The following is a 26992-nucleotide window of genomic DNA, read 5'->3' on the forward strand; positions in this document are numbered from 1 at the left end:
ACAAGCGCGAGGTCAGCGCTGACACGGGACCGGCACCGGGACGCCGGGTCCCGCCTTGCTCCCGCTCCAGCAAAACACATCAAGCAAGGGAACTTTCACAGGTGTGAAGGTGAGTGTGGGCTTGTGCTTTTGGGGTGAACAGAACCCTAACTCCCCATTCCCAGAAGCCAGTAAATACCCACTTAAACCTATCAACTATGTAAGCACAGGCTAGCTGTTACACACCTGTTCACACACTGCACTAGGTAACAAAAATGCTCCCCACAGGTCTTCAAACACGTACTTCCTGGTTTCAGAAAAAAATTAATTTCTCCTTAAAATGATTTTGTTCTTGTCTTTGTCAAGCATTTCTTTTCCTCATTTCGGGTACTGCACCTTCAGTGAAGGCTTCAGCAAGGTGACAGCCTAATGGAGACATCCCCAGCAGGGGCATTTGTAGAGAGGTCTGAGGACCTGAGCATTTTCAATAGATAGATCTGGAGATCTCAGCATTTTCTGTAGCTGGTGCTTTCAAGCATAAAAATATTGTGCACTTTAAAGGGAGGCAAGATGGAAGGCATGAGAATCCAGCCCTGTCACCACACAGGAGATGTTCAAGGTCGAGCTGCTCTTTGCAAAGATTCATTTGAAATTCCCTCTGTCCCCTATGTTTTTCCCTTTTAGCCTCAGTCACATCACAGAAGGATTCTTTAAAATGTTTTCTTTCCAAAAATATTTCTCTGATTAACAAAAAAGAAAAAAAGAAAACAAAACAGAACACACCCAATCCCTGAAGATCAGTACTTGGACAGTAAGAACTCCCCCCATAGAAGATTACATAACATAATGTCAGACTTCTTTACAACAAAATTCCATGTTATCCAATAAAAATAACCTAGTAACAAATGTCCAGGCTTGGTTTTGATAACAATCCTACATTAAAAATATTTTTTAACCCAAGAAAAACCCACAAACCAAATCTCTAAAAGCTAATGAACCTAATGACTTCTTTAATCTTTACACAATGAAAAATAAATGTATTTTTACCAAATAAATGGGCATCAGCCCACAGGCAGAGGAATTTTTCCACAAAGGCAAATGTTTCAAAGATAAGAATTTGAACTGTTGATGCTTTCAAACTCGTATCTTTGAAGACTTAAAGCAGTGAGGACAAGACAAGGAAAAAAAAATAACATAATATTTTTATGTAGCTGCATAAAATTCAATTTGCCAAGGCAAGTAATCATGGCAGGCAAATAAAATACCATTTGTATTTTCATTACCATGCTAAAGGTAGCCAATTTAGTTTTGTGCCTGACATTTTCTTGACAAGTCTGCAATGCTTCAGTAAGGCAATTAACATGAGATGCAGGCTTCTGCCCATTGCTAGTATTTCTCTTTAGAACCAGCAAGACACCAGTTGACTAAGGAAATTTTGAAGAAAAATGTGCTGGGAGTCATTTACTCTGCACATATGAAGATAAACTGAAGGCAATAATTACTCACAAGCAAAAGGCACAGGAGGGATGACCACTGTGCATTTAGCAGCACTAAACCCTCTCCCCTCCTTCTCTTTCTTTTAGCTAACAGTATTTTTGTGTTCAAAACTAGGCACAAACCAATATTTTCAAATGCTAAAAAGGAAAACAAATAGAATTTTTTTCTAACTGAAGCCTCTATGTTGTACCTAGCAATATGTACCAGTACATTTGTATGTGTGGCCACATACTGAGCTCTGTTTTCCTGCTGTCAGTAATTAATTTTTCCAGTTTCTCTCACAAACATGAACTCCCAACTGCAGTGTGTACTCAGGAGCAGCAGTGGGTGGATAACCCAGTGTAGCACAGACACACATCACCCTAGTGAACCCCCATCCAGGTGAGTATGGCTCTCTACTTGTTATCTCAAATAAATAATGGAAATTCTCTTTGGGTAAATTTGGGAAATGTCCCTCTGATGGATACAGCTAGTATTTGTATTTTCCCAATCAGCTAAACCTTTTAATTGGTTACTGTTACAGCAGCTTATGCATTCGTCCTTCGTTGTACTGCACAGCAGAGCTTCTTCCTTGGCTCCTATGGGATGGGGATCTGACAGCTGTCAGCTGCTTTCTCATCAGCCAGTCAATTATTTTAGCTTTTGTCAGTATGGAGGATAAGGACAGCCCCTGACCATCTAGAATAGCCTTCTGTATTCATCTGGTACAGTGCACCCTACTAAACACCTGGGGATGCAACAGTGTCACACACACTTGGTAAAGTCACATAACTGTGGAATTCAATCTCTTTTGGAAGCCATTGCTTTTAGTTATCAAGAAAACGCTAGCATATTGAATTTCCTCCCAAATGGAGCATTTTTGAACATGAAGGCATTTCTAAATACACAGTAGAAAGGAGAACCAGACCAGAAGCAGGGCAGTGAGGTCATCAGAGAGCTGCTTTTCCCCCAGAAGGCTTTTAAATGATTAAATACATCAGCAGCTGAAAATTATTCCACATCAGAAGCATCATTGTCAGAAAGATGGTAATTACTTCCCTTCACCCGAATATACTCAATATACCTCCCTTCATCAGAATCCGACATACCACATGTACATAGCCTGTTTTCAAACAAAGACTCAATTTCCTCCAGTTTTTTCCCTTTAGTCTCAGGAAGGCAGCCGTAGATGAAAACCAGTCCCAAGGCAGCAAACCCTGTGTAGAGGAGGAAGGCTCCTGCAATGTAAAACAATGGTTGAAGTCAGTTAAGAGGCTCCTATCCCTTCTTTGTGACAGAGCAGAGGGAGTGACAGAAGCAGCAGGCTGTGGCTTCAAAGGAGAGTGTAAAAGCAAAGGCTGGAGCAGCAGGGTTACAACAATGAGCTGTTGCTGTAGGAGAAAGACTCTTTATTGCCCCATTCCTCAGCAAAGTAAATTGACAAAGGCAATTCCAATGCAAGTGAAAGGTAATAATACACATCCTTTCTGGGCAAGTCACTCTGCTCTTAAAATAAACAGCAATTAGATAATCACATGCCCAAATAAAAAAAAGCAGATGTGAAAGGCAAGAGCTTCCTTAGTTTGTCTTGACAGTGAAGGACACATTAAGACAACTCCTCAAAATGTAAAGCTCTAGCAAAAGAATGAGTCAGGATTAAAATAGTATTTGTAACTCTTACATGTAATTATTATTTTAAAGTGCTTTGTGGTGGCAATTAATACTGAGAGAGAGCTTGTTCCTGTCCACAATCCACCATACCTTGAGGGGCAGAGCAGGTACCAAAGAGCCAACAAACATTTACCTCGTGTTGCTAGACTGATGGCTCAAAGGAATAACAAGTAGAGCTGAAAGGCTCTGCACTAGTAAGGATGTGAAGGTCACATCAGCTCCCTGGCAGCTTAATGTGATTTAAATGACTTACACTGGTGTGGCTGAGCAGTAATCTGACAAACACTCCACAGGCTCCCACAGACAGCACTTTATCAACAGCTGTATTTCTGCAAGGACCATACGATACTGGCCTTGGATGCTGTCACCTTAAGTGGGAATCAGCATTATTTCACTAAGTCAAAAGTGTTTTTTTTCCCAGCTCTTCTGTTTTAATCAACTGTCTAGATTCTCAGTTAAGGACAGAAAGAAATGTCTGTTACGAAATCTGGACCAAACTCTGTGATCCAAGTGGGTTGCATCAGATCTCTAGTCTTTAAACCACAGTGGTTTGAGAACATGGCTTTGACACTTCATAGCACAACCAGTGGAGAGACCCAGAATCCAGAGAAAATCTCTGTGCCAATGGCAGTACTGCACATATGGACACGTACTGTTACTCACCATAGTATGTCAGATACTCAGCTGTATGCAGAAATGTCAGTGACACTAGCACATTGAAAACCCAGTTGACTCCAGAAGAACACGCGTTTCCTGTACTTCTAGCCCAAAGCGGATAAATTTCAGAATTGACAGTCCAGGGCATAGGACCCATCCCTATGAATTAGAGAAAAAAAGATCGATCTGACTTTAATGGCTGGACTCAAAAAAAGAGTAACATGTAGCCTCATTATTTGACATTTTAAACAAGTATTTTCTTACCAGGTGCAAAGAAAACCAAATACAAGATAAGGCCTAGAAGTGCTGTCCAAGAGTACGGAGTGGGGCAGAAGTTGTATGCCCAAAACAAATCTTCCTTTTTGAATACGGTTTCATTTGAACACCTGAAAATCAACAAAAACCCTTTTTATTAAGGAATATTCAAGGCAATAGTTGACATTGCAATATAAACATGGCAAGTAATGTCTTAATAAAAGCTGGCCAATGTACAAGTAAGATAAAAAAACTTAATCCTTGTTAATTTATCAAGATCTTTGAGCAAAGTTCTACACTCAGAAACGTGTTTTTTTTCTCAAGCCTGGTCTTAGGAAGAGTAATCAGCACAACATTCATGAATTTAAACACTTGCCTTGTATTTACAGATCTTCAACCAACCAGTCTTTACTACACAAGTGGCAATACCAAAGCCAACAAGACCAATTCACAGGAATATCACACAGTGCAAAACTAGCTGCAGGAGCAGGACTTCTGCTAAAGATGCTGCACACAAAGATTTAAGGTCAGGTGAAAATTAGTCCTTGCATTACTGATGAACCAACTACATGCTGCACACTTGAAGTGTAATCAGCAGTGTCTATGGAGTGTGCCAGGGTTAAGTGAAGTTATGAAGAAAAGAGGTGTGTATTTTCCTTCCTACACAGTGAAATAGTTTAGAAGAAGGTAGCACTTGTAATGAGCTACTGAAAGAAAATATGTCTCTATTTCAAGGACCACGTGGAAATTCCGTATTTCAAGGAATAGGTATAAGATCAGATATTTCCCTCTGACTGCCACAGTATAATATTTTTAAAAGGGATACTGGCAACTTCAGTTTTTGTTATGATTTTTTTTAAAAAATTAACATTTGTTTAAAGGAACAACAAGTCATAAATGTAGCTAGTGAAACTTTTCAGCTGCCACCACATCAATTGCTAGAGAGGAAAAACCCTATACTCTTGGGAGAGAAGACTTAAGCAGACACTACTCTTTCATATGAAAACAATATTATTTACTTGCAAAGAAGAAATCACAGAAAGCTGAACATCTGCCTGTGTTATGATTTCCAGATCAGCTGAGCACTTATGTGAAGGATATGACCCTCTTGACAGTAGGGAAACCAGAATGAAGATGCCTGGAAGGGGCAATAGGTGGGCAACAAGTTGTGGAGCAACAGCCACCCTGCAATGCTTCAGAGTAGAACAGCAATGTGCTAAGCACTGATGACCAACCCAGCACTGCTCCTGGGCCAAAAATCTTCCTTATGTCATCATTGATGAAAGGACAACATTTAAACCAGGATATCATGGTGAAGTCCCAATGCAATTTCAGGACAGCTGGAAATCCAAAGTTCCAAAACTTTTAAAAGAGAGGGTTTAACCCTACAAATACTGGGAAAATGCACATCTGAAACCTTGGAAAAACCCTAATGCTGCCTTAATGGCAGTAACCTGTAAGATGTGCAGCTCTACTTTGCACTTGAGCTGCCTGGCCGAGTTCCCCTGGAAAGGCCATCTCATCCAGGACATTGATTCATTTTCACTCTTGAGGTGCAAAACACGTGGAAAACAGGTCAGATGAACACCCCTCTCAAAGACAAGTCCTTTGTGCCTGGATACAGACTGCCCCACTGCAAGAACACAGGAGTGCTCAGTTTCACACTGCTTTAACATCATCACTTTTGCTTCTTTTGCTGTTACTCGAATTTCATTTGCAGGTGTTTGTAATGAATACAAGCTGATGAGCACTTTTAAGCATCTTGATGCTGAGATGAATTTCTCCATTCTGCCCAGCCAGATTGGCAGCTCTTTAGAGAAGGCCTCATGCTTTCTCTCAAACCAAACTGTAAACAAAGACATACTTGGTTTATTATCCTGCATCCTTCTCCATGAACACAAGCTACCATGCTGATTCATACAGACACAACTGCAGGCAGGTCAGCATGTTTCCTTCCCCTGCCATCTTTCCCCAGTTGTGTCCTACTTTTGACAGAGTGGAACACAAATGATACAAGGGAAAACCAGATGTCTCCAAAACCTCCTGTGACTGAGGCCACTCATCTATTCTCTGCTGTCTGCCCCTAACTGAGAGGAAATTTTGTTGCAAAAAAGCAGATTCAGTGCAATGAAATGGGAAAAACAGCACTTGAGACTAGATTTGATAGAAACCTGGCAATAATAAACTGTGCTTTGCTTATCTTTTAGTTGTAAACCAGCATGGTACACAGAATAAAGCCAAAAACATCTGCATTTGCTGGCATCTTGCAGTGCTGGGAATGTTAAAAAAATAACACTCCTTCATGGCTGGAGATTTGTTCAAGCTCTATTACTGTGTTAATTCTGCTATACCCCTATTTCTATAAGAGCTATTATTTTGCTGAAGAACATATATACATATAATTAGCATACAGTGTATTATCAAACAAAATTCTGAATTTTGTCTTGCATGAAGGGACCATATGTGATGGAAGCAGAGGAGCAGCTACCCATTGCTTCATAAGCTGAAACACAGAAGAAAACCAAAGAATCATAGAATGGTGGGAGCTGAAAGGGACCTTAAAGATCATCAAGTTCCAACCCCTGCCTTCCATGCACAGGGACACTTTTCACTATCCCAGGTTACTCAGAGCCCTATCTAAACTGGCCCTGAACACTTCCAGGGATGGGGCACCCACAGCTTCTCTGGACAACCTGTTCCAGTGCCTCACCACCCTCACAGTAAAGCATTTCCTTCCAACACCTAATCTCAACCCACCCTCCCTCAGCTTACAGCCACTCTTCCTTGCCCTATCACTACCTGCCCTTATAAAAAGTCCCTCTCCGTACTGGAAACCTGTGTAGGGTCTCCCTGGGGCCTTCTTTTGTCCAGGCTGAACAACTCCAACTCTCAACATGTCTTATAGAAGAGATGCTCCAGCCCTCTGATGATCTTTGTGTTCTCCTCTGGAATCACTCCAGCAAATCCATGTATTTCTTGTGTTGGGGGACCCAGACCCCAGACAGGGTCTCATGAAAGTGGAGCAGAGGGGAAGAATCACCTCCCTCAGCCTGCTGGTCACACACAACCTGGACAGAGTCCAGGACATGACCAGGTTTCTGGGCTGCAAATGCACACTGCCAAGTCATGTTGAGCTTCTTGCGAATCAACATCCACAAATCCTTCTCTGCAGGGCTGCCCTTGACCCATTCTATGCCAGGCCTGTGTTCATGCCTGGGATTGTCTGGGTCAGGTGCAGGACTTGCACTTGGCCTCGCTGAATTTTAAGATGATGAACTTTATCTATCAGCAGTCCTGGCAAACTGGCGAAGTTCCAGCTGACTAGAAATTAGCAAATGTAATGCTCATCTTTAAGAAGAGTCGGAAGGATGATCCAGGGAACTACAGATCTGTCAGCCTAATCTCAGTTCTAGGTAAAGTTATGGAAAAGATCATCCTGAGTGCCATTACATGTCACATGCAAGACAAAGAGGGGATCAAGCCAGCTAACATGAATTTATGAAAGGTAGGTCCTGCTTCATCAACCTGATCTCCCTTTATGACAAAGTGACCCACTTAGTAGGTGAGGGAAAAGCTATGCATGTGCCTATCTAGACTTCAGTAAAGTGTTTGACACATCTCTGACAGCATCCTCAAAAAACTTGCTGCTTGTGGCTTGGATGGGTGGACCCTTCAATGGGTAAAAAACTGCTTGGATGGCCAGGCCCAGAGAGTTTTGGTCAGTGGAGCTAAATCCAGTTGGCAGCTGATCCCTAGTAGTGTTCCTCAGGGCTTAGCTGTGGGCCAGTCCTGTTTAACATCCCTACTGATGATCCGAATGTGGGAATTGAGTGCACCCTCAGTAAATTTGCAAAGTTGGGTGGGAGTGTTGATCTGCTTGAGTTTAGGAAAGCTCTGGAGAGAGACCTGGACAAAATTGCAGGAAGTTCAATAAGGCCAAGTGCTGGGTCCTTCACTTGTGTCCCAGCAACCCTATGCAGTGCCACAGGCTGGGACAGGAGTGGCTCGAGAGCAGTTTGGCAGAAATGCATTGGGGCGTGCTGGTCAACAGTGGGCTCAATACACACTCCTGGGTGTGCCCAGGAGGCCAAGAAGGCCAATGGCATCTTGCCTTGTATCAAGAAAATTGTGGCCAGCAGCACCAGGGCAGTGATCATCCCACTGTAATCAGCACTGGTGAGGCTGCACCTCGAATCCTGTGTTCAGTTCTGGGCTCGTCACTTTAAAAAGGACATTGGGGTGCTGGAGCATGTCCAGCAAAAGGCAGCAAGGCTCGTGAAAGGTTTAGGAAACAAATCTTGTGAGTAACGGCTGAGGGAGCTGGGTTTGTTTAGTCTCGAGAAGAGGAGAGTCAGGGGGCATCTCATCGCTGTCTGCAACTACCCAAAAGGAGGTCGGAGTTAGGCAAAGGCCGGTCTCTTCACAGTGCCTGAAGTAAGAGGACCAGACGAAATGGCCTTAAGCTGAGACAGGGGAGATGCAGGTAATTTTTTTTAGGGTGGTCAGGCACTGGAATAGGTTGCCCAGAGAGTGTTGGAGTCACCATCCCTGGAGGTGTTTAAGAGGTGTCTGGGTCTGGCGCTGGGTGACGTGCTTTAGTAGTTACAGTGGTAGTGCTGGGCTGACGGTCAGACTTGATGATCTTAAAGGTCTCTTCCAACCTTGATGATTCTATGAGGTTCACATGGGTTGACCTCTCAATCCTGTCCAGACCCCTCTGGCATCCCTTCCCTCCAGCATGTTGACAGCAGCACAGAGATTGGTGTTGTCTGCAAACTCCCTGAGGATGTACTCAATCCCTTTGTCCACGCTGTCAACAAAGACCTGAAACAGGACCAGTTCCAGCACTGACCCCTGAGGAATGTCACTGGTGTGCACTTGGTCGTTAAGTTGTTGACTGCAACACTTTGAGTGACCATCCAGGCAATTCCCTGTAAGTGGTACAAATCATGCAGTCAGGTACCAGTGCAAAGGGTTTGTGTGTACCAGTATGCTGGGTAACAGTCACATCGGTACAACCAGTGAAGACACACCACATCACAGCCTCTGAAATTACTGCCAAACCAAAACCACAAAAGTGCTACACTGAAAAAGCCCTTACTGTGAATTTCTTTGGCTATGTGTTTTCTACAGGCTACTTAAGATGCACATCAGTTCTAATCAGTGAAAGCCTGACCTACCAACACTTGATGAAAAAAATTCAACTGACTGGAAATAAGAGAGAAGAGCAGAAGATTTTCAAATTACAAGCATTATATGCTCGGTTTCAAAATCATAGAATCCATCCTCTATCAGATATGGTCTGAAGCTCAAAAGAACTAAAGCTCTGCTCCCCATCTCCTTAAATTACCTTCATATGGCACATAAAAGAAGGTAAGAAAAGAGCTGGTGTGGGTGGGTCTAAAATATTGCAAATAACAGGAGGATGAAACAGGATAAAACTATTTCCTTGATAATCAATGTAAATTTTCTTAAGACTCGAGCCATTTTGGCTTTGCAATAATTCTGAAGTGCAACATTTCCCCAGTGTGGGAAATGGTTGGGGAAGACATAGCACAGGTACAAGACAGAGACCAATTTGATTTTCTCCTCAAATTTCCATTAATTTTTGCTTTGCTGTAGAGTGAGGGCTGTCTAGACCTAAAGATACGGGTTTTGCAGGAATTAATTGTTTCATTCTGAACAGTTCATATATTTTTAATAAGAAAGCTGCTGACTTCTCATTGTCTTTTAAGCCCTTCAGAAGCATCTTAAATGGATTTAGATCAAAAGTCTTAAAAGGTCAAAATTCAAATCAAGTCAGGCAAAGGAATTTACTTCTGAAGAAAATTGCTAATGTGATTGTCCATCTCTGTAAAATGCTTGTTAGAACAAGCATATTTCAAATTTATACAATCTGCTCCGAGATAAACTTTGACATCAGGTGTTGATGGCACAGAAAGATTTTATAGCTAATTCACAGTTTCACTAATCCCCCACTTCTTTGCTCTAATGCAAGTAAAACTACTTAAGGACTGCTCTTATGCCAGACTTTTGTGCCTGGGTTATCAGGATGATGGTAATCTACAATTTGCCAATTTAAGTCTCGAGTGTAACACAAATATATTTGATTTACTAAAAATCTCCTTTAAAAAGATTTTTAAAGTCTCCTGTGTAGAGTGCTGACTTTTTTATCATGGCAATCCACTGAACAATATAAATTTATGCCAAGTTTCTTGATTCATGTTTTCATCTGAAGTCTGTCATGGAAAGGACAGAGGACAAAAGAGACATAATTTAGAGTAGCTGCCATTTGGACGGAGGAAGGTTTTTATGGATGATGCTTGGGAACAACTAAGATTATTTATCCACAAGCAATTACTTGTCCTGTAGAAGAATCTAGACCTCAACATTTGGGTTAGTTCTCATAAGTTCAAGCCCATCTTCTATTGCTAAAGGTATTTAGTTGTCTGAACAAACCCCCAACTATGTTAGAGGGCAGAATTTAGCATGGTACCAGATGAACTGTATAATAACTTGGTGGCAGTCAGACACGTAACTAAGGAGAACTTTGGAAACCACCTCTACCCTGTCCATCAAGTGATCTCTCAAATCCACCCATGTACATCCAAAATAGTTACATTAGCACAACCCATAGAAACCTATTAAATCATGAGGTATAGTTTCACTGTAAATCAGCATATTCTGATTTAAAGAAAAATCCTTGCTCCTTTTTTGTACACACGGTAAGATGATGTCTGAAGTATCAAGTGAACTGCAACTCTTGACCTGAAGGCGAACAGATTACTTTAAACCTGACTAATGTCTGAATCAGTAATTCCTAAGCTTTGTCACAGTTCCCTAGCTACTGTCATCCATGCCTCAGGAGCTCCACGCCTCTCTGGAGAAGTCTGCATTTATCACTTTGACTTTATAGTTTACACAGAGAAATAATTCATCCATTAAACCAGATGTTGCCTAAAAATATGCAGATGAAGTTTCTTACACCAGATGACAACAACTGAAAAAACAAAACCAAAAAAAAACCCCCAAAAACCAAAACCCCAGACAACCAGAAAAGAACAAACAGATGCAGCATTGAAAAACTATTGCCATAAAACTTCATGGGATTCAGCTACACATTGCTTAACCTGCATTGCATAAAATACAAGCAGAGTTTAGGGGCACTTATTGAAGCCTTTTGCTATGACTGGAGAAGAGTTTTTAAAATACTAGCATATGCTTCAAAAACTTGGAAAAATAGTTTAGTTCACAGCAAAGAAAGCAAACTGCACCTCAGGAGATGACTGGTGGAGCTGCACATGACGGAGAAAGCCTTTATCACACCGACCCCCCTTGCTACAGGATCCATCCATTATACCTACAGACTTGATGATCTTAAGGATCTTTTCCAATCTAAATGATTCCACGATTCCCAGTCATGTCAGAACACATACCTGCAAGAGACTTAGCACACTGTTCTGATTCACCTCTGTCCTGGCCACTTGATCACCGATTACCATAATTTTTCTATATTATTACTTATTTAACAAAAAATCTTTAGATTTTAATTCAAACACTTTCACTTTCCCAAGCTGAGAAATTTCAGCTTTGCAACTGCATCTGAATTTGCCCAAAAAATACATTGCTGGAGCTGTTATTCAGTCTGAATAGACTAAGCAACAGACTGGAAACAGGAGCAATTTTTTCTCATGACAAATAGTTCTCCAAAATCAATCACATCAAAGGGGTTCTTAACTGTTTGCTGATCTGGACATTTCAGTACTTTTGTACCCACCTATTAGTGGATTCTGAAGTGTGGGCAACACAGTTGTTGCGTCTGCTGCCACAGGCAGAAGCTCAACTGTCTGACAGTGCCAGCTGGACACTCCTGAGCTGTGGGGCTGAGCAAGCATGTTCAGTGGGATTGGATAACTCTGATCTGTCAATGAAAGATGTTCAGTTTGGGATTTGCCTGAGACTTCTTTTATCCTGTACAGGCACCTTCCAAGTCCTCGTGGCTACCTCCAAGCTGTCAGCTACAACTCCCCAGTCTGCTGTCACACCCCAAGTGTTTCAAGCTTCATTCTTCATTTTATTTACCAGGAGAGGAGAGAGAGAAATCTCAGCCACTGCCAGAACTCTGTCCATCAGGCTTCTCCATCATCTTCTGTGCACTCCTTTCCTTGAGAAATGGACTCAAACCAGGAAAATGAAGAATAATGTTTATACCCAGTGTTAAAGCCCAACCATTTCAGACCTCACAGCACCTGACAGCACACTCCAAACCTGGGAGCAAAAATAAGTATATACCAGGTTTTTGTTACAGGAGACACAATCAGCTTGATCCCACTACACAGAGATTGACTTATGTTTCTTTCCAAGCTTTCTCCTACTCTTCCAAAGTATCAGATGCTAATAAAATATCAGGGAACATCTGATGTCTCTGTGCTCTACAGTGTCCTATCCTAGTCCTAATTCTGATTCTGACTGGACACGCTTGGTTTACCCCAGTACAAATTAAAATTAACTAGTAATAATTAAACGGCATGATTTCATAATCATAAATAATTCAAATATTGTATTAATAGCACATGAACTTGTGAGAGGTCATACAACTATGGAACATAATCAACTTAACAAATACCTAGTAGTCTAAGGTACAGAATTTTAATGGGGAAAATTCAAATTAAAACCTGATCAAAATGCAAAATCTTAATTAGTTTTGAGCATAAGCATCTTAGCTGAATGTCACTGTCCTTCATGCATTTCTGCCTATCATCATTTTAACTACTTCAATCACTAGAAAACAGGTCACAGTTTCAAAATATGGTATTTTGTGTTTCAATGTTGGACACTTTCAGGTACAAAATCAGCTGTTCAGCTGAGGGAAAACAAAAGAAGGAATGTGGCTTCTTTCTTTTTTTTTGGTAAAATGCTTCCAAACTGCCCCAATTTTCAACAAAGACATGAAACAGATAACAGAAAAAAAAAAAGAAAGGAGCAGAAAGTTCATATATATTGTGTCTTGATTTTGTCAAAAAAAAGATTAAAAGCTGGTTTTGCACTGTTTTCTGGAAAAGGATTTTAAAATATTTATATATATATATATATATATATAAAACAAAATTAGCACCTAATAAAATAATTTAAATAAAATCCTCAAATATCTAAATATATTACTGCACAAACTGAGTGCACAGAGATCCCATCTATATCCATTTATATCCAAGTCTAAGAGTACACTCAACAAACAGCTGGCAGAAAACAACTTGGTCAACACCAGCTAAGGGGTTGACAGGTTGAAATACTAGCTATAAAAATTAGTATTCTCCAGTTAAGAACACATGACAAAAGTGGGTTTATTATGTACTCCCAGAAGACAACTTTAAGGTTTATAACTGAAAAATTTAGTGATACCAACAGCAGTGGGTGATAATTACAAGATGGAGAATAAAATAACAGTGTATACAATAAATAAACAACAGTACAATCTGGTAGCTATTTCTGGAGAGATTCTTCCTAAAGCTGAGTAAATAGTTTCAAGATGCCTTTTTTTTTTGGTAAAGACTGGGGTTTTTAAAATATATATTCTGAAGAATTTTTTCTCAAATTGAAGTATGACTCAGCAGCTTAATATGCTGGTATTTGGTGGCAGAAAATATTTCTCAAAAACATCAGAGAAAGTTTCACTGGAATTTGACATCATACAAGGTTAAAGTTACAGCAAGGTAACATTAAAGGAGCAGCAGAGCTCATAGCTGTGAAATGTTTTCATGAGAAGACACAAGAATATATTTTTGCAACTTCAAACATAATTCTGTGTGTTTACAAGCTTAAAAAGTGTATGAGAAAGCAACAATGAAAGAGTGAACCATTTCAGGTAAGGGTCAGAAGGCAACAGCAGGCAATATAAGATTTCTGCCCTTTTTTCCCCGTCAAGGGCACACTCCAGTGGTTTACTGACAACTTACATCTGTGTACTTTAAAGACTAAGACCTTCAGTAACTTTTCCTGCTTTTTCATCTGTAGAATACACTGATTTCAAAAATTTAAAATAACCATGGAGTGTTTCACAACCACTAAACTGTCTGACAGTTCTTATTGAAATATTCTTAGTATGCATATAAATCTCAGGTTTGTCCCTTCAGCATATCCTGTTGCTAAGGTTTGTGGCTCTACAAGCAATTGTGCCCAGTGGTTCACTGAGATTTCACCTCTCTCCAAAAAATTTTTACTTAGTCATGTCCTCGAACAACTTTACTAACTCTAAATCTTTTATTCTCTTTTAAGACAAGTTTTACTATTTCTTGCAGCTTCCAAACTACTGACGTGCATGAGAACCCCAACCACTTTATAAATGCTTTATAAAGAGGTGGGCTCCAGCAGAGTGCCCTCAGCAAGTCATGAAGCCTCCCAGATTCCAGTGCTGGTTTTAAAATGCCTCAGCCAATCCTTACAAAAAGCAAGATCCAGCAAGAGACAAAGAAACAGTCTAGTTCAGTCCTAATTCTCAAACTGAAACATTTCAGTTAAATGCTGCAGTTCTCACTGTTTCTTTCTTTTGGGTATTACCAACTCTTGAAGAACTTCACCAAGGTGCAGATCAGCAAAGAATGTTTAGAAATTTGAGTAAATATGATGGAGATGATACTACCCAACACTTTGAAGTCTTTGTCATGATCAGTAGGTATTTGAGTATGACAGTAATACCAAAAAATATAAGAAACCCACTGCATTGTACCAGATGGAGTGGAAAAAATGTCATGATGTGGTGAAGACCCACAATTTGGGTGCTACAACATTTTTATACTCATGTATTCATGTACTGGTCCTGATGGAGACGTGATGTGTGTGATGGGGCTGTGGCTCAGTGATGTGACTTGCACACAGAGTGGCCAGTGGGACGTGAGAATTCCTGCTCCCACCACCTTGGTGGCTGCCACAAAAGCTCCATCTAATTGTGTTCACTGCAATCAAGCACAAACTGAAAAGAAACAACTCATGCCACAGCAAGGGCACAGGCACACAGAGAACCCTCGCAAGAAATGACATCTGGGAATATTTTACTGCTTGTGAAGTAGATGCCATCTCACAATTTTAAACATAAGCACAAAGCTGTCTCTGCATGACAACCAGCAAAAAGGTATCACAGAGGCATTCTGGAAACAGAATGAGCTATTACTTCCCTCCTGGCAGCCATCATGGTTGAGAAAGGCTTGTGGACTCCCTGTGACCCCAGAATGTGCTTTAAGAATGTTTAGTGGCTTTTCAGTGGTTATACAGAAATAGTTCACTTTTGGAACAATCAGTTCCAATCGAGCATGCACATTCAGTCTGGCTTCATCCAGTCACTGCCAGCTTCCCCTACTTCTCTGAAAGGAGGAAGTGCTCATTAATGATTTGGCCATTTCTTCTGAAAGACAAACCTTTGGGAAATTTCAGTGATGAGCACTAACTGGAAAGTGTCTATCAGTCACCTTGGGGGCTGCTGGAGCTAACTTGTGCTGCCCGAGGCCTTCCAGCAAAAACCAGACAGATTTGGTCACTCTGTACTCCTGCCTGCAGGCGGGCAGGCTTCATTCTGTTGGAGCTTTCAGGACAAAAATGCTTATAAATGTCAGAGATTCAAGTATTTTTTGTTAAGAGACAGACTGGAATTGAACATCTGTGACAGACTAGCTCATTGACAATTTCACTTGTGTGCAGACCCCTCGCTGCATCTCAGTGCTCCTGGTCTTTCCCTGAACTGCAGCTGTTCTGCTGCTCCCAGTGTTTCTGGTGGAAGTTCTGGGTCATCCCTGCTCTGACATGTTTGAGAGCTTATGGATGGAGCATCAGACTGCAGTCAAACTACTGACAGAACTGGGGCAATAGAATGGGAGAACTTCTAGCTTTTCTTTCCAGATTTAAAAGCATTTAGTCTCTCTGTATTTCCTTGCAGCATTGACACTCAATGACAGAATTACTGAAACAAACTGGTCTGAAGATTATGATGTCAAACGCAGCATTTTAGAATTTCTTGCAGACTTACCATAAAATAAATCTCTATCTGATGTTTAATCTCTTTTCACCTGAATTTACATTTCATTCTCTTAATAATTATAATTTCTAAAGTTCTTTTGGTTGTAACAGAAATATCAACCAGCTGTTTAATCACTGCAGAAATATCAGTCTCCCAGGAGATGCCTCTTTCGTATGGTATATAAAGACACATTGCTCCAATGAATACTGGTGAGAAGGGCTGAGTGTAGGGCTCAATAATAATAAGTATCAATATTTTAATATTAATTGAAGAAATATTAACAGAACAGCATGCAAGAACTGCTAGCATGGCATAAGAAAATCTATTCTCTAAAACACAGGCAAAGACCAGCTGGAAAGGAATAAAAAGGAGCAGTTTTTACTCCAATAGTCAATACAAGACAGCTCAAGGTCACAATTTTAGACATCTGAACTTGATTTAAACAAATTCCATCCAGACTTCCTATCTTTACTTAAACTTACAAGTAACCTTTATTGATGCTTGTGCTGTTCACCATGTGTCAGTGGTAGTGTCTAAGGAATGTCATCATCTCAAAAGCATCACTTGCGTTACAGTTGCCAAAAGGATTTCTAAGACCATGGTAATTAAAGACCAAAGAAATGAAGGTCATTGTTGCAACTTATCAAGGAATCTCAGCACAAGATATACCTGAGTATCAAGGTAACTCAGCACGAATATTCATTGGAAGTTCACCCTCGAAATGAAATAGGTCCTATGTTACAATCTTTTTTTTCTTCTGAATGCTTCCAAACACTTCAGAAAACAATAAAGAGAAAAAGATGTATTGCTTTTGACTACCCCAAAGTCTTAGACATACAGAGACACTGTAAAAACTGTACTTTCATGTTGAAACCTGGTATATGAAGTTAGTGAAGAATGGCAAGATTTTGTAGTTCAATTGAGGAAAAACAAAGCAAATCCCACCCAAACCCCAAACTCAGACCCCAGACGGGATGTGGTGACACAATTCCAGCACAGCCTGGGTCAGCTCTGTGGCTGCAGGCACACTGTTGAAGCTTTACAGACAGTTTATTGCTTACTCCAGGCAGCAGACCCTGTGCCTCCCAGCCAAACCACCACTGCGCAGAAACAATTTTCCAGAGAGCTGTTAATATCTTAAAGTCTCAGTCAACCACATATTTCAATGGGAAATGAAGAGAGAATAAGGTATCAATCCTTTGGAAATTTCTACTGAAACAAAAGGAAGGGGGGGGGGGAAATAATTTTCTGAATTTGCTTTTTTTTTGGTGAATCTGAGGCAAAAAACCACATAAAGACAAGGAGTTGAAAATAGAGATCAATATTACAAGTATTAGCATGCCTTTTTAGCACTTCCTTGCTCTGTTTAATTTCTAGTTATTGACATACATACAAAGTTTATATTTCAAAAGTTCTAACAATAACATTTTGACCACTTTAACTTTCCATGTAAGTACTGAATTGTGACATTCATTTTCTGTAACTGCAATTCAGACACAAATATTACATTTTAACTACTGCCAGCAGCTGTTCGCCACCACAACTGAAATCTAACCAGACAATACTTGAGATCTTGCATTCGTTGTTTTAAATAGATGATGGAACAGTATTTTTTAAACAGAGCTTTTCCCTGATTCCAGCAGGTGGCAATAGCTCTGCCCTGAAAAGCTCGGAAAAACCTTTTTCAGAAGGGGAATGATGCACCGCATCCCCACCCATTCCTGCTGTACCGGGGAGGCTCTGAATTAAATCACCCAACAGAGCTCTCCAAAGAAGATTCCTCTGCTGTCAGCCCTAAAATTCACTGCAAATCATTAATGTCGTAACTGAAAATGGAGCCCTAAGGCTCTAAGAACACTTAAAACAAGGTGTTTATTTCATGCCTGAGTTGTGAGACCGAGCACTTAACACGAGAGTGTTGCTCTGCTTTCGTTTGTGCATGCAGGTGCAATACCTATGCCTAATCTAACGAATTTTATAAAATACATAAATGGTAACTGGTTAAATTATCTCCAGTTTATGAAATTTATGAACTTTGGGTACCAAAGTCTTCATCATTATATGCAACTCAAAAGTCTGGGATCTGACAGCAGAAGAACTCAGCAGAGATCAAATTAACCATCTATCTTCCATGGCCTCTGACATCTAAAAAGAGTTTTACATAAATAAGTGCTTTTTAACAGTAGTTATTTTGCCAAGAAAATACGCTACATGGGAACACACCCCATCTGAATCACAGGTCTGAAGAACTCAGTAATCATGCAGAGCCTCAAACTCATCCTTTATTATTACTATCTATGCAGAGCTAATGTTGCAGCTGTGGAAAGCTACAGGACAAAACGAAGTCTGTACATCCTGCAAGGAGGAAGAAATGCACAAAGTGGTGCTGTTGAGAAGTGTGACCTGCCACCTCACAGGCTGCCCACTTCCTAGCCTGTACTAACCAACAAGCTGAGTTAAAGTAGGGTCACAACTTTAAATCAAATGAATCGATAATTTCAGTTCATCTTGCGCCAGTGAGGGATTGATGTTACTGCCTCCATTCTCAAGGAAATGAACCACACATGCAGACAGCACATACAGTAATTTCTATGAATTAAAATTATCAAACATATAGAATTATTCAACAGTCCTACTGCAGAAATGTGTTGATTTATTTTCCCTTAAAAGTAAAAAAAAAATACTCTAAAAATTTCATTATTTTAAGAAGGGAAGATATGAAAATTTTACTGTATCAGATGTTGTGATTATTGAAGAACTACTTATTATGGAATAAAGATATATAAGATGTGGATTAGGGATGCTGTTAAACGTACAAGCTGCTGTACGGAGGTCTGGGTTCGGCCCCGTTGAATGTTCTTTATCAATAAAAATCCCCAACCACATGGGTCTTTCCAAAATATTTTCCACCCTCCAAACAGAGGAAATTTCATTTTAGTAAATCAATTTCATAGTGTAAAAGCCTAAAGGAATCTGCTGAGACAGTTTTCACAAATTATTTTTATTTAAATTATTCAGAGTCAATATTAAAATAAACTTCAGAGTCGATAACCAAGTAAATGTGAAGAACAACTATTGGAAATTCTCCCCTTAGAAAAAAACCCCACATGCTCCAAATATGAGTTAGTTCCCTTTCCTTGTCTCCTAGGCAGAAGGGGAAATCCCCATGTCTGTCCCAGCAGTAGCCCTCTGCATGCTCACACTCTGCTCTGTGCCCCTCTCAGATCCCCTCGGATGAGCAGAGCGGGGCCTTGCTCTGCCCCTGCTGCAACACTGCCCCAGGAGTGAGGCACAGATGTCTCTCAATCTGTCCCTAAGAAGATGAGCAGCTGGAGAAGCTAATTAGCAGCAGGCTCCTATGGGCAATAAAAGACTCTCTAATGTACATTTCATATGGAGAGAGAAAAGCTGCAGGAATCATCCGAATACTCTCAGCACACTGATATGAGATTGACAATTCTCTCATACACATTGGCATTTTTTCTCCTTTGCTTTCCTATCTCCTTTGTCAACTAGGAGCAACCATGCTTTTTAAACAGGGAACAAGAGTATTTTCCTTCTAGTTCCCCTTCAGCTGAAATAAGCAGAAAGCTTGCTTCTTCAGCAGATGTATATTTAAATTTTGAACACCATACCATCTTCTTCTTTAGACCACTTTTAAAATGAAGAGCACTGACTCAAACATTCTTCCATTTAAATAACAATTTTTTCAGATACAAACCAGCAATTGATAGATAATGCTTTAGCTCAAGGGCTGCTTTTGTTTTTATATTCCAGTTACCTTAATGCTGTAAGGATCTGAAGTAGTTGTAACAAGTAACCCAATGTCCTGGGTTGTAGTATATTCTATTACCATCCCCATCAGCCGTTGAGATCAGGTGGGGCAGTGTTTCCTTGCCTCCTCCCCCCAGACTATCTTTCTGTTAATGGCCCATCATTGTCCTGCCGCCTGACTCAGAGACAACTCCCTCCGGACTATCATCTGTTAATGAGCCTCATCAACACCTGGCCTCATGACTCATTACCCCATTGTGAGATGCTCCACCCAGAGGGAGGAACCAAGCATCCCATCGTGGATATAATCTGAGACTGAACACCAGAGACAATCCATCCCACTGGATTTCCAGAGGACAGGAGCTACACAGCCACCACTGGACCTTCTGAGGAAGAGCAGACCCTTTTTCTACAGGATCACTGCTTCAGAGGACTGCAGTCATCATTCTACCAGACTGCTACCACCACCCTGACTAACAGGGACTCAGGTTGTATCTTGACTCTGTCAGTTTGAACCAGTGTTTTCTTTTAGTTTTTTTTCTTTCCTTTTCTTTAACTTCCCCATTAAATTGTTATTCTGACTTGGTGCCTCCCATTGGTTTGTTTTCAAACTAGTATACCCAAATAGCAATTGGCATTCCCTACCAGAATGCCTTTTACATAGTAACTCGGAGTAAGATCCAGAAGCATGTTTAGCAGCAAAGTGAAATAAAAGGGAATGGATAGAGAACAAATGTACAAACAGTGTTTCAAACTAACCAGTCCAGCTTTAAAATCCTATTTTGTGCTGGGTGTCTCCAACAAATAAATACTATCTTCAGCATATAAACTAAAAATTTCCCAGTCAGAACACATTCACTTCATAACAGGGCTTCTTTTCAAACATCCAGAATTTTCTACTGGTTGAGTAGAAATACTGTGTTAGAGCTATTAATAGTAATTCCTAAGTAATTATCTGAAAGGAATATAAATAGTTTCAGTTTAGATTATCATGTTGCATTAGACCTAAAATGCAGCTATAATATATAAAGTATCTTATTTGTACAGGCATTAAATTAAAAGTTAATTATGTTATAATAATAATTTTAAAATGTCTTCCCCCTTTAGCAAGTTAAACAGTTAAAAAAAAAAAGACAAGACTAGCGTCTATTAAAGCTACAATGAAATTCCACCCTCAATTATTTAATTACACCCTTACAATATTTCAGTATATATATAGATTTCACCATCTTTATATATGCTTAAAAAGAGCTTGTTATGGTTTTCAGGTCCACCATGAAATAATTTCCTTTTGAAAGAATTTAAAAGTGTGATGTCTTAAAGATTTGAGCAGGAAGAGTGGCTGAAAGAATCAGAACATTAAAATTCCAATTATTTTACTACCTACTCTGGCATCACCAGTAAGACAGGCTCATCAAGGATTAAGGACACTCTATTCTATATTACTTTACCCTTCTATTCTTCCTCTTTGCTCTTAGCAGAAATGGCTTTAAAATACGCACACGAGATTTCTTAAGTTCCTCTGCTACATCCTTTTTACAAATCACAGTGGTATATGCACCCCTTAGACCATGACTACACCGTCTGATAACCTCCTCCCAGGAAAGACCTCGTGCCTTAGAGTTTAGGCTGACAAAGACTGCAATCAGTTTCAGATCTTTTTTTCATTTCTGTTTTCACACACCTCACTAATATATATTAGATATTATTGTGCTGAAGTATATCCTCCTAATCAAACAGGACAAATAGGATTGCATCTTGCCACCCAGCTGCTCCAGGTTTCCACACTTACCAGCACTGGGCAAGATAATCAGAATTTAATTCTATTTGAAACTGCATATATTTTGATTTTCTTTTCTAAACAATATTGGGGCTGAGAGGGGGCGCTTTATGTTCTGGTTCCTACTGAAGCTATGAATGTTTCAATTTAGCCAACATTTAGCATATCGTCCATCAAGAGATTCCTCTAAGACTACTGGTTATAATCACAACTCACATTCAGGGTGCTGCCAATATACATGCAGATATGAATATTCTCTTTATCCTGCTACTTTCCTGAATCATTTACTCCCTGTACTACCTTTTTACATGGTAAATATGAGAACCATAATCCTACATATAACCTTCATCTATTGATCTGATGACTTTGTAAGAGAAATACTAGTGTCTCTCTAATTACTGCTGAGTTCAGCATGAATTTTCAATGCAGATCCTTGTAGAAAGATTTCAAATAAACATTTCAGCAGTAAAATCTTCTACCAATGCTTCCTGCATGACAAAACAAGCTATGTCTACCCATGGACAGAAGAGTACTTAATTCCTGAAAAATTGCTCTGGGGCTAGTCTTTCTGTGGTAACAGCAAAGGTCTGTAACGCTGTTTCCCGTGACACTGAAAACAGATTCTCTGTCTTTAAATGTGTAAATACGCACATACATTCTTTCTGCATTAGTAAAGCAGTCACAGGAACTTTTACAAATGTACCTGTCACGATGCAAAACAAGTGTAATGAACTTACATGTCTGTCTTTGTCTCCAAAGGGGAAAAGTAAGACGGTATTTTTAGAAAAATCTAATGTTCTTACGAAGAAAAAGTATTCTAACAATTTTAAGAGTCTCATCTGCTATGCATTAGACAACAGGCAGTGCTGCATGAACATAAAGCTCCCCAGAACACTCTCAAGGCTGTGACAGACACTGGCATGTCCCCTGTTGGACATAAACCAGTCTGTTGTCTGAGAATCCAGCTAATGAACTCCCATGAATTTATTTTTTCTAACCCAGCAGAATCTAGTTAGCATCCAGGCTCAGATGCCAAGGTCATTAGGCAGATTCCTGAGGTGGAAACTCTCCTGAAGCTGGGAAAGAGGGTTTGACTGCCGGCCTGACCCGCTTCCTCTCACTGCACAGGTAATTTAAACCCACTTTTTCCCCAAACAGGTTTCCAAGATTAAACAGTTAAACCCCTCAGCAAACTGACAAGTATGAGAATAGGCGCACAGTGAAACATAACAGCATTACTGAGCATCTGTAAACATGCCATTAATTTTACATGGAAGGACGATGCTCAGGAGAGCACTGGCTAGAGGAAAACAGAACTTCCCAAAGACAGAGCTCTTCTGTACTCTCACCTTCGCACTGACTGCCCTTAGAGAGGGGAGTGCTTCTTTTTATGGACAAAAGCAGAATTCTCCATAAAGCATTAAACTCCCGTGGCAGGGAGATGTTCCTCTAACGAAGTTAATAAAAATGGCTGAAAAAAGTAAATTACTCAGCTCCTCTCTCTTTATAGATTTCTGTTCTCAATCATTCTCCTTCAGGGACTGTGGAGACCTGCCAGCTAATTTTGTGGACAGGATGGCTTCTAGGCTTGTCCCTGATCTGCTGCTGATGTTATTATTTCTTCATAATTGTTTACTGTATAAAATTAACATCATTCCCTCCAGAGAAAGATTGCTCAGAGCTGCTCATGAGAGCGTTTTAGCTCAGTTGTGGGCCTGCTGTCGTCTTGACAACATACTCATGTCAAGGTTAATGTCACATCAAGGCACTGTAAGTACCTCCTTCCCTTGCAGTTATTCTTTCAACTGTAAGGGTATTAATGCAATTTAAAGTTTATTCATTCTTGGCTGACCTTTAGGAATATTGCAATCACACATACAGAAATTTCAATAGAGGAATTTCTCTGAGTACTGTAATTGTGGGAAAAACCCCTAGATTTTGGGTTGTGTTCAGAAAGCACAACACTGAAAGCAATGCCCTCCACATTTCGTCCTGGCTGAGAGATGGACTCTGCCCATGACCTCTGTTGTGCCACCTGAGCTTCATACTGGAACCTTCCCATTGCATCCCCATCTGTAAAAGTGAGATAATGCTTTTGATTAAGTTCATGGGAATTTCATAATTCAAAGTTCATGAAGAACAGAACTGCAAGCCTTTCTGTGCTACTGCTAAGTGCAAAACTTCCCTAAATCTTGGAGAGCTGAGTCTCAACACAGAACCCCCAGACCACACTGAAAGAAAAGATACAGCTCTTCTTCTTTTACTATAAAGTGAATAATTTAAGAATATTCTTGCTTGCTGTCTTGAAACCATCCTTTATGTGTCCCTGGGCAGAGCTGGAGGCAGCAAGATTTGCATGTCAACAGCTACTCTGTTAACTGGTTCAGGAATATCAAGGGCAGCAAAGCACCTGCCTGTGCTGGTGCCCTGGGCAAGACACTCCTCTCTGTGTTATTCTCATACCAGTCGCACTTATGTTAAAAAATACATCTCTGCTGTTTGTGGTACATGTATGATCTTACAGACACACTCGTTGCACATTACTCATGCTGCTTAAGCTCTGACTTGGACTCAGTCAGATTTATTCTTGCGCAGTCTCTCTCCCCCAGGGCCACTGCTAGCCACTGAGTTCCCTACATTCAAAAGAACTCAAATGCTATACTCTTCTTGAAAAATATGTGGATGCTTTAATTGTCTCCCTGGGTTTCTATGACAACCACAGCAACATAAACAGCCTTGCTGGCAACCACAGGAGACTGAGGTCTATGCTCTCTCCCCTCGCCTCCCCAGAACTTCTCAATGTAGAAAACACCATGACCAAATAAATACAATTAACAATAGAGGTGGTGTCTAGTACACCTGGCTGGCACTGGGGAAATGTATTGTGAATAAAATGCACTGACCACTACATCGGTGTTATCAAAGTACCTTGGGAACAACAGTGAAAAACAGTGCAAAGCTATAAATATATAAACAGAAGTTTTCTATGTCAGCCAGCATGGCTGCAGAGAGCTTTAAAAAGTATATGATAAGACCTTCTCTGTTAATGTTTCTGAGCACTTCTCACCTCGGTGGTAGGTTACACATCAAGAATAGGTAAGCCCCTGAGCAAATGTCAGGACAGTTGGGGTTCAGACGGCTGCAGACCTATGTGGGTGCACACACATCATATGGTGTGGCCTTAGGAAAGTCTCCATGGCTGCAGGAAAATCATAAACAAAATGCGATCACAGCAGCAGTGAAATGCTCTGCATGGCACTGTCAGCCCGAGTCCAGGAGAAGCTTTCTCTAACTCCTGCATCAGCATCGTGAGAGCTGCTGCTTCTGCTAAGGCTCAGATATCTGAGCTCCAGTAAGTCCCAAACAAAGTGCTCAGGTCTTTCTTCTCTCCTGAGCAAAATTAATGGCAAAATAGATTTTCCATGAGCCAAGCATAACCATGGAGGCTTTAAGCCATTTAAACTCATCTATCTAATACCAGATGGCATGAAGCCATCAGGATACACAGGAGTTACAAAAGAGGCTGCTGATAATTATGGCTGTCCATAGCTCACAAAATCATCTTTCAAATTATTAAACTACTTTCTGATCACCATCATGCCATGTATTTTTAAAGTAATTGCCCCTGTATGACTACTTTGTGACAAAGTAACTTTGTGAAAGAAAGGGCTGCAATTTCCTTCACCAGTGCTGTTTGTTTGTCTCAGGCACTCGTTCTCCCTGTGCTGCCAGGGAGATACAGACCCCTCTGGCGGCTCTGAGACACAACACAACTGGGGATGTAACTACGCTGTTTTCCCTGCAGCCATCTTCCCTTGGCAGGGAAATCCTACAGCTTTGTGGGACTGAATTTGCTGTAAAACAGACTCAGGGTTTGCACAAACAGAGTTGGGGGGTGGTATGTGAATGTGAGCCCTTGGAAACAAAAAGCTATGGGGATTCCCTCTGGGCCAGTAAGCAGAAATACACGTATCTGTGAGGAGGAGGAGGAGAAGGAAAAGGAGAAGGCAAAATGCCTCCCTCTTCCACAGGGCTTGGAAGGCACAGAAAGTGACACCTGGCATTTCACAGCTTGAAGGATCAGCTTTTTGAAAACTCCCTGATTACACAGACCAGGTGGAAGCAAGAGAGAAATTAACGAAATAAACACTAGAAATGATGATGAATATTTTCAAAAAGAAATGCGGGTATTTTATTGGTTGTCCATCTTAAAGTGGGATTTTCACTATGGTGACTACCAATATAACAAATTTAAAGTTCTTTCATTTCCTCTTGAAAGATTTTAAGCAAGGTCCTCATGCTGTGGAATTCTTGCACAACATAGAAATACTGCATTTTGCAATATGGAAACAAAGTATTTCTTCTTTCCTATCTAATTTGCTCCAATAGGCTGTGTAGCAAAGAGTCTATGTGAGACTCAATCATGAATATGAAAAAATTGCTTATGCCCACATTTACTACACTAAACAATTACTCTAGCTAATGAAATAAAGTTTAATTTTATCTATCAACTATTCATAACTAGTTTTTGTTTCCCTCTATGTCTTCCAGCATTCTAGTGTGATTCTGCTAATTACAGGCAAGTTACTTAAAACTACAGCATACAGGAAATGAATGTTGACTTGGAATATAAAACTACATCTGTTACCTTGAGATATATGAGAGTCCACGTGCTGCAGATCACATTGGGTATCAGGCAATATGCAAGGTATGTTCCATAATGTGACATTGAAGTTAGTCACAGAACAAGCAGGCCAGATGAGATTTTATAGTTTTCACAGTTATTTAATAGCCCCAAAATGATCACAGTGCTTTTAAACTAGGATCACAAAAAATACAAGCTTCTCTTTTCTTCACCTGGAATGAATTACTAGGCCTAACGGTACTGAAATCAAAATGAGGGCAATTTTAGAGTAATTTTAAATTAATGATTCTACAATTAGTAGACATTTTCATACATTTCAACCTCTGTCCAATATGACTCACTGCCATGAAGACACTTGGGTTTAAATTCTGAGAAATATGTATGAAAGTTAAAAAAAAAGAAAAAAAAAAAAAAGGCCCAAACTACCACACAAATCTTTGCCTATTTCCTAAGTATATTCATGGTATTTAGGTGGCTGAGATGAATTATGGTGAGGTGGTTTTATCAGAAGTAATTGCTTAATTCCCTTGTGACTCTGAACCATTCTAAATCCTAATCCAAGCCCTAATCACTACTGAAGTATTCATAAAGCCTTTACAAGACAATGTTCCAACTCACAAAGCCATTCCTTAGGAATGGTCAGTACTTCAGAAAACATGAAAGTTACTGTGACTTCACAGGAAATCTTTGTGCTGCCTAAGAAAGAGGTGTGATACATTTTGCAGTTGCACCTATGAATGCACGTGTTTTT

The 26992-nt window shown here is 40.2% G+C and overlaps 1 protein-coding gene across 1 annotated transcript in view; it reads right to left on the reverse strand.

Moving 5' to 3' along the window:
* Positions 1 to 1702: 1702 nt before the first annotated feature.
* The window catches only part of SLC2A13 (solute carrier family 2 member 13), a 142332-nt gene continuing 117042 nt past the window's right edge, over positions 1703 to 26992 (reverse strand). The window contains exons 8-10 of the mRNA XM_082279685.1: positions 4048 to 4169; positions 3790 to 3942; positions 1703 to 2693 (exon numbers count right to left, since the gene is read on the reverse strand). Of these exons, the coding sequence (XP_082135811.1) occupies positions 2467 to 2693; positions 3790 to 3942; positions 4048 to 4169 (502 nt within the window). The 3' untranslated portion in view covers positions 1703 to 2466. The remainder of the gene's footprint in view (positions 2694 to 3789; positions 3943 to 4047; positions 4170 to 26992) is intronic.

This window comes from Coloeus monedula (genome assembly GCF_965178545.1).
Source record: "Coloeus monedula genome assembly, chromosome: 4".
In the NCBI taxonomy this organism is placed as follows: domain Eukaryota; kingdom Metazoa; phylum Chordata; class Aves; order Passeriformes; family Corvidae; genus Coloeus; species Coloeus monedula.